This window comes from Astyanax mexicanus, chromosome 18, assembly GCF_023375975.1.
Source record: "Astyanax mexicanus isolate ESR-SI-001 chromosome 18, AstMex3_surface, whole genome shotgun sequence".
Lineage (NCBI taxonomy): Eukaryota > Metazoa > Chordata > Actinopteri > Characiformes > Acestrorhamphidae > Astyanax > Astyanax mexicanus.
The window spans coordinates 40,800,061-40,815,278 of NC_064425.1; the positions used below are offsets into that span (position 1 = coordinate 40,800,061).

At 38.6% G+C, this 15,218-nt stretch overlaps 1 protein-coding gene across 1 annotated transcript; it reads left to right on the forward strand.

The window, feature by feature from the left end:
• Positions 1–1,314: 1,314 nt before the first annotated feature.
• stk25b (serine/threonine kinase 25b) lies at positions 1,315–13,488 on the forward strand. The gene is made up of 11 exons (XM_022671210.2): positions 1,315–1,703; positions 5,828–6,058; positions 7,207–7,263; positions 7,376–7,484; positions 8,387–8,544; positions 9,299–9,484; positions 9,819–9,964; positions 10,679–10,787; positions 12,060–12,128; positions 12,700–12,836; positions 13,175–13,488. The coding sequence occupies exons 1-11, from the start codon at positions 1,674–1,676 to the stop codon at positions 13,218–13,220; spliced, it is 1,278 nt and encodes a 425-aa protein (XP_022526931.1). The 5' UTR covers positions 1,315–1,673; the 3' UTR covers positions 13,221–13,488.
• Positions 13,489–15,218: the final 1,730 nt, after the last annotated feature.

Sequence of the window (15,218 nt, forward strand, 5' to 3'; positions counted from 1 at the left end):
ACTCACAGTGAGAGCTAGTCAGGCTTATGTATACCATAAGTACAACATGTTGAAGGTTAAAGGTGGGCAATATGGTCTTATAATATCAGTATATTTTAGAGAATTTTTGCAATAACAATCATTTTAAGAATACACTACTGCAACAACATAAGTACTATATTTTATTTTGTGATATTATTGCAGACGATATGATCTTGCACACCCTTAATAAGATTTTACCCAGATTGTATTAGAAGTCCATTATGCAACATGTCATGATATTAATAATGCACTCCAAATATCCAGAACTAAAGTAAAATAAATGATACTGGACAGATATAATCTGTCTCTAGTATATATTTAATGGGAAATGAAAACAGTGTGAATTTCATTTTCCTACAAACAGCACAAAAATTGTATCATGATGGCCCATATGGACCAAAATATTATCCCAATATTTCAGAGTATTTTTGCGATATGATATTTTAACATATTTGTGATATTTTTGCATACAGTAAGATATGTCATACACCTAGTGGAGGATGTTTCATCAATAATTTACAGTGAGAGTTAGGCAGGCTAAAGTACAGCTTCCAAACATGTTGGAGGTAGTTGCATCATCTGTAACTAACAGTACGAGCTGGCCAGGCTAAAAGTACAGTTTGTAAGTGCACAGTAGTGCTGCTGACCCTGTGCTACAGTTGGATCACAGCTCATTCATGCTTTGCTGCAGGATTACCCTCACCTGTCTATGTTTAACCTGCACCGACAGGAACAGTTTAATCCGAATTAGCAGGACGTTCACTGTTACAGAACACATTAAAGGACCCATAAATCTCTATTTTATGCCTTAAAATTAAACAGGCAGTTTCATTTTCTGAGCATTTAAGATTATTATACACTATGGGACAGTTCCCCAAGACAGGGATTTATCATATTATTTATTCATTTAGTCAATATCAATATTACATGCATGTATTTTGTGTTGCAACATAGTTCGTTTATATTTCATACAAACACTGTTTTTCATACAAATACAGTTGTTTTAAATGGTTCAAAATTACTATGAATGAGCTCTGATGTGGGTTGTGGATTTTTGCAGTTTTGTTAAGCGGGTTAAATTACACACCCACATATATGTTGATTTTTTATTTGTCATTTTCATAAAATGTATTAATTGACAGATTCATGAATTAAATAAATAAATTAAGGTTGGATTAAAGAAAAAAAAAGACAGAGCAAATAAAAAAGCAGTAATAATCCTAAAAACCCCGTTAAACTACAATTTCAACTAGAGTTCAAACTACAATTCCTACCATCCCCGTGCGCACGACACGACGGCCCGCGCATGCGCAGCGGATGCTATTATTTTCGTCCATCCCGCAGAAGCGCTAAATGAAAAGGATCGTTTTGATAAGGAATAAATGACATTAGCGCGCGCAGACAGCGCGCTGGGTTTGATGGTAAACGTGCTTTAAACTACATGGAGCTGACCGACACCTGAGCGGGAGTGTCGCGGGGATTCGGGCGGTGTGTGCGGGGATCGGAGGCCGAGAGCACGGCGGGCTGAGTACAGTGTGATCTGAACAGCTGGAGGAGCGCAGATCTGGACTTTAACGCAGTAAAATCCGGATTATTCGCCTGTTCTGGGCTGTGAAAGGGCTGGATCTGCCCTGCTCCAGGCCGCGGACGGGATGGCGCACCTCCGAGATATCCAGAACCAGGTGAAGCTGCAGGGGCTTTGTGCTGCTGTCTAGCCGGTGTTCTGCCGATTTGTGCTACCGTGTCAAAACGCGCTACCCCAGATTTGCTAGTGTGTGCTTATAGTTAAAGCTGCTTATATATGCATAACAGAAGCTATGCTATTCCCATAGGCTCACTGGAGAGGTCTGGGTAGGATATTAAGTTAACTAGATGCACTAAATTACATTTATCATCAGGGTAAGGTAACTGATGTGATTAATTGTTTCAAAATAAATATATATTTTAATTCATTTAATTTGCCATTTACACTTGTGTAAATGTGTAACACTTACAAATAACGTAACAGCCAGTTAACATTGTAGGACGCAGCCAAGAAACACAGAATTATTATAAAAAAAGGCTTTAAAAAAGCTTTAATATTGGTTGCGCATGCGCAGAGCTGCTGAGTAGCACATAGGGATGGGTATCACAAATCGACGGAACACCGGGGTGGGTGCAGGCGGAGCCGGGCTCGGCTCCTCCATCGCCCGCTGCCCTCCCGTGCTCACAGCGTGAAAACAGGGCTGTTTTTTATAAAGATTTTGGGTTTAATTGTTAATAAAAATGTTAAAATGGTATCTTCAGTGCTGTGGGTCACATTCACGGTCCTGTCTCATGCATAACACACCTGATCTAACACACCTGTTTTATTGAGATCATTATCACATTCCCAAACTCTTTATAGTGGTAAAATTGGGATGTTAGGCTAGAAGAATAATAAAATATAGAGGACAGGATTTTCCAACACTAAATCTTTACCATCTCTAGTTCTGTAGATCATTGTTTTTTAACCCTGCTCCTGGAGGCCCTGTTTCCTGCAGGTCTTTGTGCTTTACCTTGCTTTGACACACCCACTTTGTTTCCCTCTCAGTTTAACCAGTTTAACCGTCGATTCCAAAGCCCTTTATAGGGTTAAAATTGGAATGTTTAATAAATATGTTCAATAAAACATACAAAATATACAGGTCAGGTCTGTGCCATACTGAATATTTGTTCTCCAAACATTGTCCTGGAGACACTGGCATTGACACACCCACTTTAACCCAGTAAGGACAGGGATGTTCTGGACACACATTAACATGTCTTTACTGGATTAAAACGGTTGTCACAAAGAAAGGGAAACACTAGGGCCTTCAGGACCAGGGTTGGGGAACAATGAGCTACAAGATGGGAGATTGGAAATCTGCAGTAGATTCCTTATTTTAATGTTGGCCAGTCCTGTAACATCCATATTTTAACCATATAAACCAGTATATTGAGGTCTTTTTCTCTAATATGCCTCATCACTTCATTTATAAACTCTTTATAAGGTTAAATTGGGATGTTAGAGTAGATAAATAATAAAATATGCAAGACAAGACTGTTCATATATTTCCCATCTCCACTCTCATAGCTCTTCGGTATCCAACCCTGGTTCTGGAGGCCTTGGTGTTTGTGACACACCCACTTTAACTTAGTATAGGCTGTAATGGGTTAATTAGATGGGTGATTTTTTTTACTTGAAGCAAGGAAAGAATTGAAATGTGCTGACACCCACTAACATAGATCCAAAGAATATACTGCATATTTCTCATTTTCAATCTCATAGCTCTTTGGTACTCAACTGTAGGTCTAAAGATCCTGTTGTTCCTCCTTCATTGACACACCCATTTTAACTGAGTATAGACTTGTTATTGGGTTACTTTGTTGAGTGATCTTTTCTTTAAGCAAAGAAACCTTTGAAAAGTACTGGACACCCATTAACACGTCTTTACTGGGTTAAAGTGGGCGTGTCAAAGAAATGAAAACATCAGGGCCTTAAGAACCAGGGTTAAGGACTAATGATAAGCTTGGAAGAAGATTGGAAATCTAAATATATTTCCCATCTCCAATTTCATAGTTCTCTGGTATTCAACCGTGGTTCTTGAGGCTCTATTGTCTGCAGGTCTTTGTGCTTCACCTTGCTTTGACACACCCACTTTGTTTTCCACTCAGTTTAACCACTTTAACCTTGATTCTAAACCCCTTTATATGGTTAAAATTTGGACAATAGGACAATAAAACACAAAAATATGCAGGTCAGGTCTGTGCATTGCGAAATCTTTGTTCTCCAGCCTTGGTCCTTGAGACCCTGGCATTGACCCACCCACTTTAACCCAGTAAGGACAGGGTTAATGGGTTAATTAGAATGTTCTGGAAACTAATTAACACGTCCTTATTGGGTTCTTCTTCAGGACCAGGGTTGGGGACCAGCGATCTGCAAGACTGGAGAGATTGGAGATCTAAACAAAATATAGATCCAAAAAAATACTGCAAATTACCCATCAACAGTCTTGTAGCTCTTTGGTACCCAACATTGGTTCTAATGGCTCCGATGTTTCTCCTGCTTTGACACCAATTTTAACTAAGTATAGACTTGTTAATGAGTTAATTTAAGCAAGGAAAACATTAAAATGTGCTCGACACCCATTAACCCCTCCTTACTGGGTTAAAACAGATAAAAGGGAAACACCAGGACCACTGATCTATAAGACGTGAGCTTGGAAATCTGCAGTTTATTTCTCATTTCAGTGTTGCACAGTCCTATCCTCCAGATATTACTTTTTTCTACTGTATCATTCCAACTGTAACACTATAAACCTAGTGAAGTGATGCTTCTACTCTTAATATGCCTCATCTTTACTTCATTCGTTAGCTCTTTATAAGCTTAAAATTGGGCTCTTAGAGTAGAAAAATAATAAAACATGCAGGACGGGACTCTTTATAGGGGTCTTTTTTAACCCTTTATCCGGTTAAAATGCTGAAACATGCTGCGGTCTTGTAAATATTTCCCTTGTTATTTTTAACACACACCTTTTAACTAAGTATGGACCTGTTTATGGGTTAATTATGGGTTGATTGAGTCGTCTGTTTTAAAAGAAAGGAAAGCACAAAAAGGTGCTCGACACTCCTTAACCTATACTTACTGGGTTAAAGTGGGTGTGTCAAAGCCAGGATAACACCAGTGCCTTCAGGATCAGGTTGGGGACTATTAATCTACAAGATTAATTAGAGAGTCCTGTCACATCATTATTTTAACTCTATAAACCATGTGTGGATGTCCATCCTCTAATACACCTCATTACTTTATTCAAAAAAGAGTTACAATTGTGATGTTAAAGTAAAAAAAAAAATTAAGCAGAACATGAACATCATTTGATGAAACTGAGGCATATGTCAAATGTCAAAGAAACTGAGTGGGTAATTAAATTAGTTTGAAAAATCAGCAGTGATACCCAGCCGTAGCCCGATTACCTTAACACTTATGTCACTCAATTAATTAAATTTTTGACAGCAATGTTCCAGAATCCAGTAGAATGTTTTCTCTAGACAGTAGAGACAGTTACTCCAACAAAACCAGGATAAACTCTTTTTAATACCCTTGATTTTAGAATAAAATATGAATAATGAGCATGTTCCCGAATGTTACTTACTTGTGTGTTTTTAGTTATATTTTTTGCCATCTTGCAGTATTGTTCGAATGAGGACAAAATGTCCAGATTAGGGGTGGGCGATAAGCCTCTAAAGTAACATCACGATATTTCATGGTATTTTTGTGATAAGACAAAAAAAACTGAATTAAAAAAATGATACACTACTGCAACAAAATAAAAAAGGTACTTTTATTATTGCATCTGATATAATATGGCACTGAGATAACAGAGATAAAAAAATACAAGGATTTTATCAGATTTGTAACAGATTTGTAATCCTCCAGAATGTCATGATACAGTATATGGAGTGCATTATTATTAGTATCTCCATATATCCAGGATTAAAGTGAAATAAATGATACTGGACATTCTTTTGCTAAAAACAGTAAAAAAAAAAAAAAAAAAAAAAAAAAAAAAAGTATTACCCTGATGTGATAATTAGGGGTGGGTGATATGGCACGATATTTCAGGGGATAATATCGTTCACGATATTCAAAAATGTTGGTGATTATTGTATACGATACAATAAGGCACACCCCTTGTCCTGATAATTAAATATCCTTGGTTATTGAGGTATCCTAACTGTAGAGAAGGTTTAAAGTATATCTATTTTAGAATGTGTGTGTATTCTGTGTGTCTTTGTTTTCGTTTAGAACGCCCGGCTCGACCCAGAGGAGTATTTTACGAAGCAGGAGCGCATCGGGAAAGGCTCGTTCGGAGAGGTCTATAAAGGCATTAATAACCGCACTAAAGAGGTTGTGGCCATCAAAATCATAGACCTGGAGGAGGCTGAGGATGAGATCGAGGACATCCAGCAGGAGATCACCGTGCTGAGCCAGTGTGACAGCCCCTTCGTCACCAAATACTACGGCTCTTACCTGAAGGTAACACACGCCTGACCTGGACGCTAAGAGGCTAATGTACTGTACACTACATGTCCAGAGAGAGATGTGAGATGTGACTTTAAACTTGACAATAAAACACAGTGGATCAACACCAGCAGATGACATGTCTCTCCAAACCATCACTGATCATCAGTAAATTTTACATTTCATTTGTAAATCAAGAGATCAGAGTCTGGAGGAAGAGTGGAGAGACTCACAGCCCAAACTGCTCGAGGTCTAGAGTGAAGTTTCCACCAATCAGTGATGGTTTGGAGAGACATGTGATCTGCTGGTGTTGATCCACTGTGTTTTATTATCAAGTCTAAAGTCAGTGCAGTTTTGTTTTCCCACTAAATCTTACAGCACTTCATGCTGAACCTCTGCTGATAACTTTTTATTTCATTTTCCAGCAGGATTTGGCACACTGCCCACGCTACCAAAACAACCAATTGTTCTTATATAATATTCAAATTTTCTGAGATACTGATTTATTTTTTTTCCTTGTCTGTAAACCACAATCATCAACAATAAAATATCGGATACCTGCATCGGCACAGTATTCCCACTTTGGAGCATCCCTAATCAGTATTGAACCGTAATTAAAATCAATTTGGGAAAATTTAGCAGTGTTGCCCAGCCTAAGTCCTAGCCCTGTTACCATATTCTGTAAACTATAGGCTACTACTCTGACATGCCACAAGTCATGGGACAGCAGTTGTCTGTCCACCTTTGTGTACACAGTAGCTTTGAACCAGCCTTAACACTCTTGTCACTGAGTGCAATCAAATCCTCACAGCAATGTTCCAGAATCTAGTAGAATGTTTTCTCTGGACAGTAAAGACAGTTACTCCAACAAAAGCAGAATAAAGTATTTTTAATCCCCTTGATTTCAGAAAAAAACTATGAATAATGAGCAAGTTTCGTGTTTTTAAAGGGACAGTGTACACTAATCAGAATTTTTACAACCAAGCTAAGATGATTTTAATTTACACCACTAATATAAATAAAACTGCATTCTACATTTCTTACATTCATTCTTTTATTTACATTAAAATACCCACTATTAAAAAACTTGCATCCTAAGAAGAACAATCAGTAAGATAACATATGATGATTCAGTGTTCTCCTATTGTGTGGTATGTTTACAGGGAACTAAACTGTGGATCATTATGGAGTATTTGGGTGGAGGCTCTGCTTTAGACCTTGTAAGTATTTGTGTTTCTATTAAGAATTTCTGTGTACAGTGGGTTTATAATAAGAGCTGTGATTGGCCACTGACCTCCTGTATCTTCTGCTGCTGCTCTTCTCTCCCTGCAGCTTCGCCCGGGACCACTGGAGGAGACCTATATCGCTACTATATTAAGAGAAATCCTGAAGGGTCTGGAATATTTACACTCAGAACGGAAGATTCACCGTGACATTAAAGGTGACTGACCTGGAAACACACACACACACACACACACTTACACTTCTCCATTGTACCTCCAGGAATTCCACCCACATTAACTCAGCATTTGCCAGGATTCAGCAGACTAAAGTGCTAAAGTTACTATAATTGGAGGATCGCCAGTTAAAAGTCTGGGTCATTATGCTGCTTCTCCATCAGCAGCTGGAGTCTGAGGGCGTTTTCACACCAGCACTATTTGGTCTGGTTAAAACGAAATCTGGTCTGTTTGTAATTTAGTGCGGTTCGATTGAGCAGATGTAAAAACAGTAATCGCACTCGGGTGCGGATCAAAAGAACCGGACCGAGGCCAGCTAGAGGAGGTGATCTCGGTCCGGTACCAAACGAACTCTGGAGCGGTTCGCTTGTGGTGAGAACGTGATCCGGTCTTGATCCGACCCAGCTTTTAAATATAGTACATTTATTTGAGCTAAACGGCTGATAAGACGCAGTCTAAACTGATATATTATTGTATATGTATATTTACTTCCACGCCAGACCATGCTCTGACCAATCACAGGACACAGCCTGCTTGCGTGTTTATTGGTGCGCATTTTGGTGCGTTTACATTTATGCCTGTGTGAAACCAGACTAAACAGAGGGAGAAAACGCTCCAAGTAAACGAACTCATCAACTGATTCGGACCAGAGAAACAAACTACAGGTGTGAAAACGCCCTGAGAGAGCACAATTAGCCATTCTCTCTCTGGGTGGAGTCAGTAGGCGGCGCTCTCAGCCCTTATCACTCCCATTGTGATGCTGGTCAGCACAGGACATATATTATTCACACCAGTTCTAGCCAGTTATGAAGGTTATTTTCATACTGTTCTATTTTACATTTCGCGTGTATTTGTGTGTGTGTGTGTGTGTGTCTGTCTCCCACAGCTGCGAACGTGTTGCTGTCTGAGCAGGGTGATGTGAAGCTGGCAGATTTTGGGGTGGCGGGTCAGCTGACGGACACACAGATAAAGAGGAACACGTTTGTTGGAACCCCGTTCTGGATGGCTCCAGAGGTTATTAAACAGTCAGCGTATGATTTTAAGGTGGGTTTACAGTTCAGTTGGAGGGTGGACTGACTTTAACTGTAAGAGACCACTTAAAAATGATGGGTTTGATGTTACCAAATTGAAAACCTCTGGAATATAATCAAGAGGAAGACTCATGATCACAAGCCATCAAACCAAACTGAACAGGAGTGACATAGAGTTATCCAAAAGCAGTGTGTAAGACTGGTGGAGGAGAACATGATGGCAAGATGCATGAATATTGATTTCTGAACTCTTAAAACTTTATGAATATTAACTTGTTTTCTTTGCCTTATTTGAGGTCTGAAAGCTCTGCATCTTTATTTGTTATTTCAGCTGTTTCTCATTTTTTTGCAAATAAATGATCTAAATGACAATATTTTTATTTGGAATTTGGGAGAAATGTTGTCTTTATTTTATAGAATAAAACAACAATGTTCATTTTACTCAAACATAAACCTATAAATAGCAAAATTAGAAAAGCCTCTTATTTTTTTCTTAATAATTGTAAGTTCATTGCTCTTTAAAATTGTGTAATTATCAATAATGATTAAGTACATAATAATTTTTAAGAAGGCATAAAAAGTCATTAATGGATGACAATATTGTTTATCGCAATCATCAAAGCGATTAAAGCGAGTAAAGGGTTTTTGTTAGCTGGTGCAACAGAGTTAACAGTTAGTGTTCTCCTCCAAGCGTGTTGAGCTCTAATGCTTCAGTTTACACTGGACAGTGATTTATGATGGACTCATTATATTCTTGTTGTTTGTAGGCGGATATCTGGTCTTTGGGAATCACAGCGATTGAGTTGGCTAAAGGAGAGCCGCCGAACTCGGACCTGCACCCCATGCGTGTGTTATTCCTCATCCCTAAAAACCCGCCCCCCACACTGGAAGGCTCCTATAGCAAACCCTTTAAAGAGTTTGTGGAGGCGTGTCTTAATAAGGACCCTCGATTTGTAAGTATTATTTTTTTACAGACAAAAACAGTACAAGATATTGTGCTGTAAGCTGAATGGGAGGAGTTACTCTTCTGCTAGGGGTTGACAGGCTGGGGCTAAACTGTTTGTAGGCAGAATGCAGGGTTTAAACCTCTGCTGGAGGCTGAAAGGGTGGGGATAAACTGCTTGTAGACTGAATTTAAGGGGTTAAACCTTTGCTGGAGGCTGAATGGGTGGGACTAAACTGCTTGTAGACTGAATTTAAGGGGTTAAACCTTCGCTGGAGGCTGAATGGGTGGGTTTAAACCTCTTCTGTACATTTCCTGTGTTTGATGGCTGTTCTCCTCCTCAGAGACCCACAGCTAAGGAGCTTCTGAAGCACAAGTTCATCACACGCTACACCAAGAAAACGTCCTACCTGACAGAGCTCATCGACCGCTACCGCCGCTGGAAGTCTGAAGGCCACGGAGAGGAGTCCAGCTCTGACGATTCCGACATGTACGTCTATCTGTCCCTCCATCTGTCCATCCAGAGCGATTACAGTATTCGAGTGAAAGATTTGGGGAGAAAGTTTATTTGGGGAAACAGTACTGTAATTGAAAGGAGGCTCTAGTACGCTGTAGGGCACCTAGATACGGTCCGGCAGATATCGCTTAGCTTTTAGTGCCCCTCGTATCACTACTAGGAGTGACTGACTGTCGTATCTGATGGCCCCCGAGATCATCCCACCAGCCGTTGGGGCAGTGTGTTGCACCACAGCACAGGAAAGATTAAAGCCCTCACTTTAAGGCCTCTATACCCAAACCTGACAGTCTTCAAATCGCAAACAGAACTCATTGCTAAAGATAATTGGGTTCCAGTCTGTAGCAGTCCAGGTTTCTTATTCACAACACCACTTAAAACAAAGGCAATAGTGCCAGTCTGACAATTGGTCAAAATGACCATCTTGATTCTCTCAGTCCTATTAAAGTCTGTCAGCTGAGCGAAATGTCTTTAAGTCATCTTAGAGGCATGTCTAGCAGTCAGCAATCTCTCACCAAGAGGTACACTACCCAAAAGAAGCCTCTGAGAGACTTTTTATACAGCAGTCTTTAGTTATTACTATACAGACTATCAGAGTAGCATTAGTATCAGAGCTTTATTGTATATGGACGGTCACTCTGTCTCACTGTGTATTATGTATTCTGTCTCACTGGTTTCTGATGTCTGCAGGGACGGAGACGGAGATGAGCGAGATCAGTGCCCCATATGGACCTTCCCCACCGTCAGACCCAGCTCAATGTCCAAGCTCCAGAAAGGATATCCAAACACAGACTCAGAGGTGAGGCACATACCAACCAGATGCCCTTTGAGGGGGGGTGACAAAAATATGTTGTGGCCTGATGAGACAAAAGTTTAAGTTTTTGGAAGATGTGTGTCCTGTTACAACACATAATTTAATAGAAAGAACATCATACTGAATGTAAAACATGGTGGTGGTAGTGGGATAGGTCTGCTTCAGGACCTTGACAAACACACCAGCAGTTCCACCTCTGAATGGCTTAAAAAAAAAAAAAAATGAAAGTTTTGAAGTCAAGCCTAGTCAAGGTCTGATTGAGATGCTGTGCATGATCTTAAACAGGAGGTTCATGCAGGAAATCCTTCAATGTGCCTGATTAAAAACAATTCTGTAAAGAAGAGTGGAATATAATTCCTCCACAGAGATGTAAAAGACTCATTACTAGTTATTGGAAGCTTGTTTGCAGTTGTTTCTGCCAAGTTATTGGATTTAGTGGGCATTTTTTAAATAAATGAAATATAAACACATGTAGGTATGATGATGTAGGGGGAAATACCTTTTCACAGAACAGTGTATATATCAATAGTGCATAAAAAAATAGAGTATAATTGAAAGGTTACTTTATTTTAGCAATTCAGTTCAAAATGTGAAACTTGCAGGCAATGAAACCCCAAAATTCAGTGTGGCAGTGTGGGCAGTGTGCCAAATCCTGCTCGAAAATGAAATCCACATCTCCATAAAAGTTCCCTCAGCAGAGGTTCAGCATGAAGTGCTGTAAGATTTTGTGGGAAAACAAAACTGCACTGACTTTAGACTTGATGATAAAACACAGTGGATCAACACCAGCAGATGACATGTCTCTCCAAACCATCACTGATCATCAGTAAATTTTACATTTCATTTGTAAATCAAGGGAGCATAGTCTGGAGGAAGAGTGGAGAGCCTCACAGTCCAAACTGCTCGAGGTCTAGTGTGAAGTTTCCACCAATCAGTGATGGTTTGGAGAGATGTCATCTGCTGGTGTTGATCCACTGAGCTTTCATTGGCTATAAGCCAAAATCACCAACAATAAAATAAATAAATGCTTAAAACAGATCAATATACTAAAATATAGTAACTTCTCAATGATATTCTATTTTTTTGAGATCACTACTATATAGTCTGTTGTTGTTGTTACTGGATTGGGTCTAAAGTAATTATACAACAATTATTAGCCATTAAAATAAAAGGATTTAAAGACTGAAGAGCATGCTAGGCTTGTTCTGTTGAGGCATTAATAAATGAAGTGAGGAGGCTGTTGTTTTCTGTCTGCAGGCCGCTGAGGTGAAGAGGCAGCCCAGGTCTCAGTGTCTGACTGTACTCGTCTCACCAATCTTCAGAGAGGTAAACTTCTCTCTCCATCACTGTATGTAAAGCATTCACTACATACACAAACATCTACATCCAGTAGATTTTACACAGCTAAAAAACTTCAGTGTTTATTTTAATGCAGACAATTAAAAACCCAACATATTTCATGTTTTATCTCGTAGTGTCAATCGATTAAAACATTTAATCAGATTATTCACAACAATGTTCTATAAATAACTGATTAAGCAATTAAACGCACTTGTTCTTTCTAAGAAAAAAAAATAGTGGATATTTAAATGTAAATAAATGAATGAATGTAAGAAATGTAAAATGCAATTTAATATATTTATATTAGTGGTGTTCAATAAAATACTAGTATATGCTGGTAGGTTTAAGGGGAGATAAAGCCAATGTGGGGCGCTAGAATAAAGAATGCATGATTAATTGTATAGAGGGAACGTTTTTTTACTTTATTATAAACATCTCAGCTTAGAACTTAATTTGCTTTCATAACCTGTAGTTATGAAAGTTTCACTGGTCCAGATCAATTGATGAGTTTGAAAAAAAAAAAAAAAAAATTAATGAATTAATGTGTATCCTGCAGTTAAAGGAGAAGCGGCGGGCGAGTGGAGGAGGAATGGGGGCCATAGAGGAATTGGAGAACGCCTTTAACCTGGCAGAGGAGTCCTGCCCCGGCATCTCAGACCTGCTGGTCACACATGTGATGGAGAGAGTGTGCAGGTGAGGCTTTTATAAAGAACGTCCCCCAACTTCCCACCTCATTCTATCCATAAGTATTGCATGAAGCTCCATCAATCCAGAGAACACAGCTCCTGCCTCCTCCCATCATTACTACTGGCATTGTCCAGCATCACTAATGCAGCACCAGAGATGGAAAAAGTACTGAAAAATTGTAATTAAGTAAAAGTACCTTTACTTTGCTAAAATTCTACTCAAGTAAAAGTTACATAGTTACTTTTATTTATTTGATGTAAAAAAGGACAAATCATAGATTAAATATTTTTAATAAATTATTAATCCAAATAATAACTGATACTCTTTTTTTGTGTATTTTTCAGGTTTGCGCTGAATGGAAACGGTAACACCGCCCCATCATCACGGTGAAGCCCAACTGGGACTCGGCCAGTCCTTTCCAGACCCCCGACCACACCCCCTGCCGGTTACATAACAACCTACAGACCATCTGCCCCCCTCTTATCTACCCAACCCCACCCCCACAGATCTTTTAATTAGTTATAATTAAATATTTTTACAGTTACAGTTTCTTTATAGAACGGAGAGTATTTAAGAGACAGAAAAGCCATGACATTGACAACGCTGTGTTTACCTGTTAGATCAAAATCCTATTATAAAAGTTTATGGAAATTAATAACTGGTGTGATTATTTCTTTGTGTGCGTGTGTGTGTGTGTGTGTGTGTGTGTGTGTTCTGTGTGTCTCATAACAGGATTGCACTGAAACCAATAACTAAAACCAAACAAATAGGGCTGTATAACATGGCCAAAATTGATCACATCGTATCACAGTATATTTCTTATTTTCAGTTGATACAATATGATTCTGGATAAAAGGATATCTGTATTTACAAACTTAAAAAAAATTATTTACCAGTTCATGTACTGCTATCTGTAATGAACTGAATCAGTCAGTTACAGATGCTGTAAATAATGTATCTTGAATATATATAAAAAAACGGTCCCAGTTGGTTGTGATATTTTTAGTTAAATAATTTCGGTTGCCAAATATTCAGTACACTTCAGTCAGCGCTGTACCCATAGATCACCATGAAGGACTTTCAACCTGCGGCTAATCTGATGAATCTGGATGCTGTTTTAGATTTATGAGTCATAATCCTGCAGACAGGCAGGCAGGTATTACTATAGTGATGTCACGGGAGCACACACTGTTTTATAGGCCACAGATATTCAGTCTGGTCTTCATAACGCCTCTCCAGCCCCTGAACCTCCTGAGTCTAGATGATCAGAGATTTTACACTTTTACAAGCATTCTGACCTAAACAACAACAGTGTTTCTCAATAACAAGAACATAAAGAATAGAATTACAAGAACACAAGAATGGAGGAGACCTACTGAGAATCGGCTACTGGATTTATTATATGATAATACTGTAGACCAGTGGTTTTAAATCAGTGGTTCTGCTACAGAGCCACTGCCCAGAAATGTAACTATTTCAAGACAAATCTGTCTTGTTATTCAATTTGATTGGTTATATTGATTGTAGTGATGCACCAAGATCAAAGATTGTGGGCTAAACCAAAATGAAAGGGTTTTTTTTGCCAGTTTAATAAATTTTGCCACTTTTTTTTTACCACTGCAAAAATGAAAAAGTCTTACTTTTTAATACCCCTCTAGACAAACTGACAAAGCATAATAAATTTACAATCATATTGTTAGCACCTCAGATAACGATGCTCCGTTTTACAGCCTATGTAATATATAATCTGCAAGTTTACCAAGGGCAGCCAAAAAATTCTTAGCAAGTGAAATTTTCTCATTTTAAGGCAAAATCTTTTTTTTTTTTTCCTGATAAGACTTTTTGTCTCACTAAGCATTGTGTAAGTGTTAGATTATTTTGCTTATTTAAGGAATAATTATCTTGCTTAGTCTTACTTCGAATTATTACCTTAGTAAAAATTACTTTAGTAATTTGGACAAAAATAAGCAAGTTATTCTGATTCTTATGTCCAAATTTAAAATGATTTCTGCTTGATTTAAGTCTTCCTCATGTGCTCAAATTTCCAAAATTTACTACATATTAATAGTTATACAATAACGTAAATAATTCATGTACGTAGCAAATAGTTAAATTAGATATAACAGTGTGAGTTTAGGGTTCTGTATGGATGACCTGTAGTCAGTACTCTCGGCTGTGGTCAGTTCAGGTGAAGTCCGGTGGTAGACGGGCGTCTGAGGTGCTGAGGTGACAGTAGATAATGAGCTGAGAGCTGGCAGTAATCCATACAGTCACAGCGTGTCCTGAATCATAGTACACAATAGATTACAGCATTATAACACGTAACCTTATAACCTGAGCAGGACTGCAGTACAGCCCCACACACTGTTAAAGTACTACATTACAATA

Bases quoted from the DNA above. Each gene is read 5' to 3' on its own strand.
- stk25b (XM_022671210.2), top strand. From the start codon at position 1,674: ATGGCGCACCTCCGAGATATCCAGAACCAG. The intron at 8,545-9,298 runs GTGGGTTTACAG...TGTTGTTTGTAG, and splicing joins AGTCAGCGTATGATTTTAAG to GCGGATATCTGGTCTTTGGG. The intron at 10,788-12,059 runs GTGAGGCACATA...TTCTGTCTGCAG, and splicing joins ATCCAAACACAGACTCAGAG to GCCGCTGAGGTGAAGAGGCA.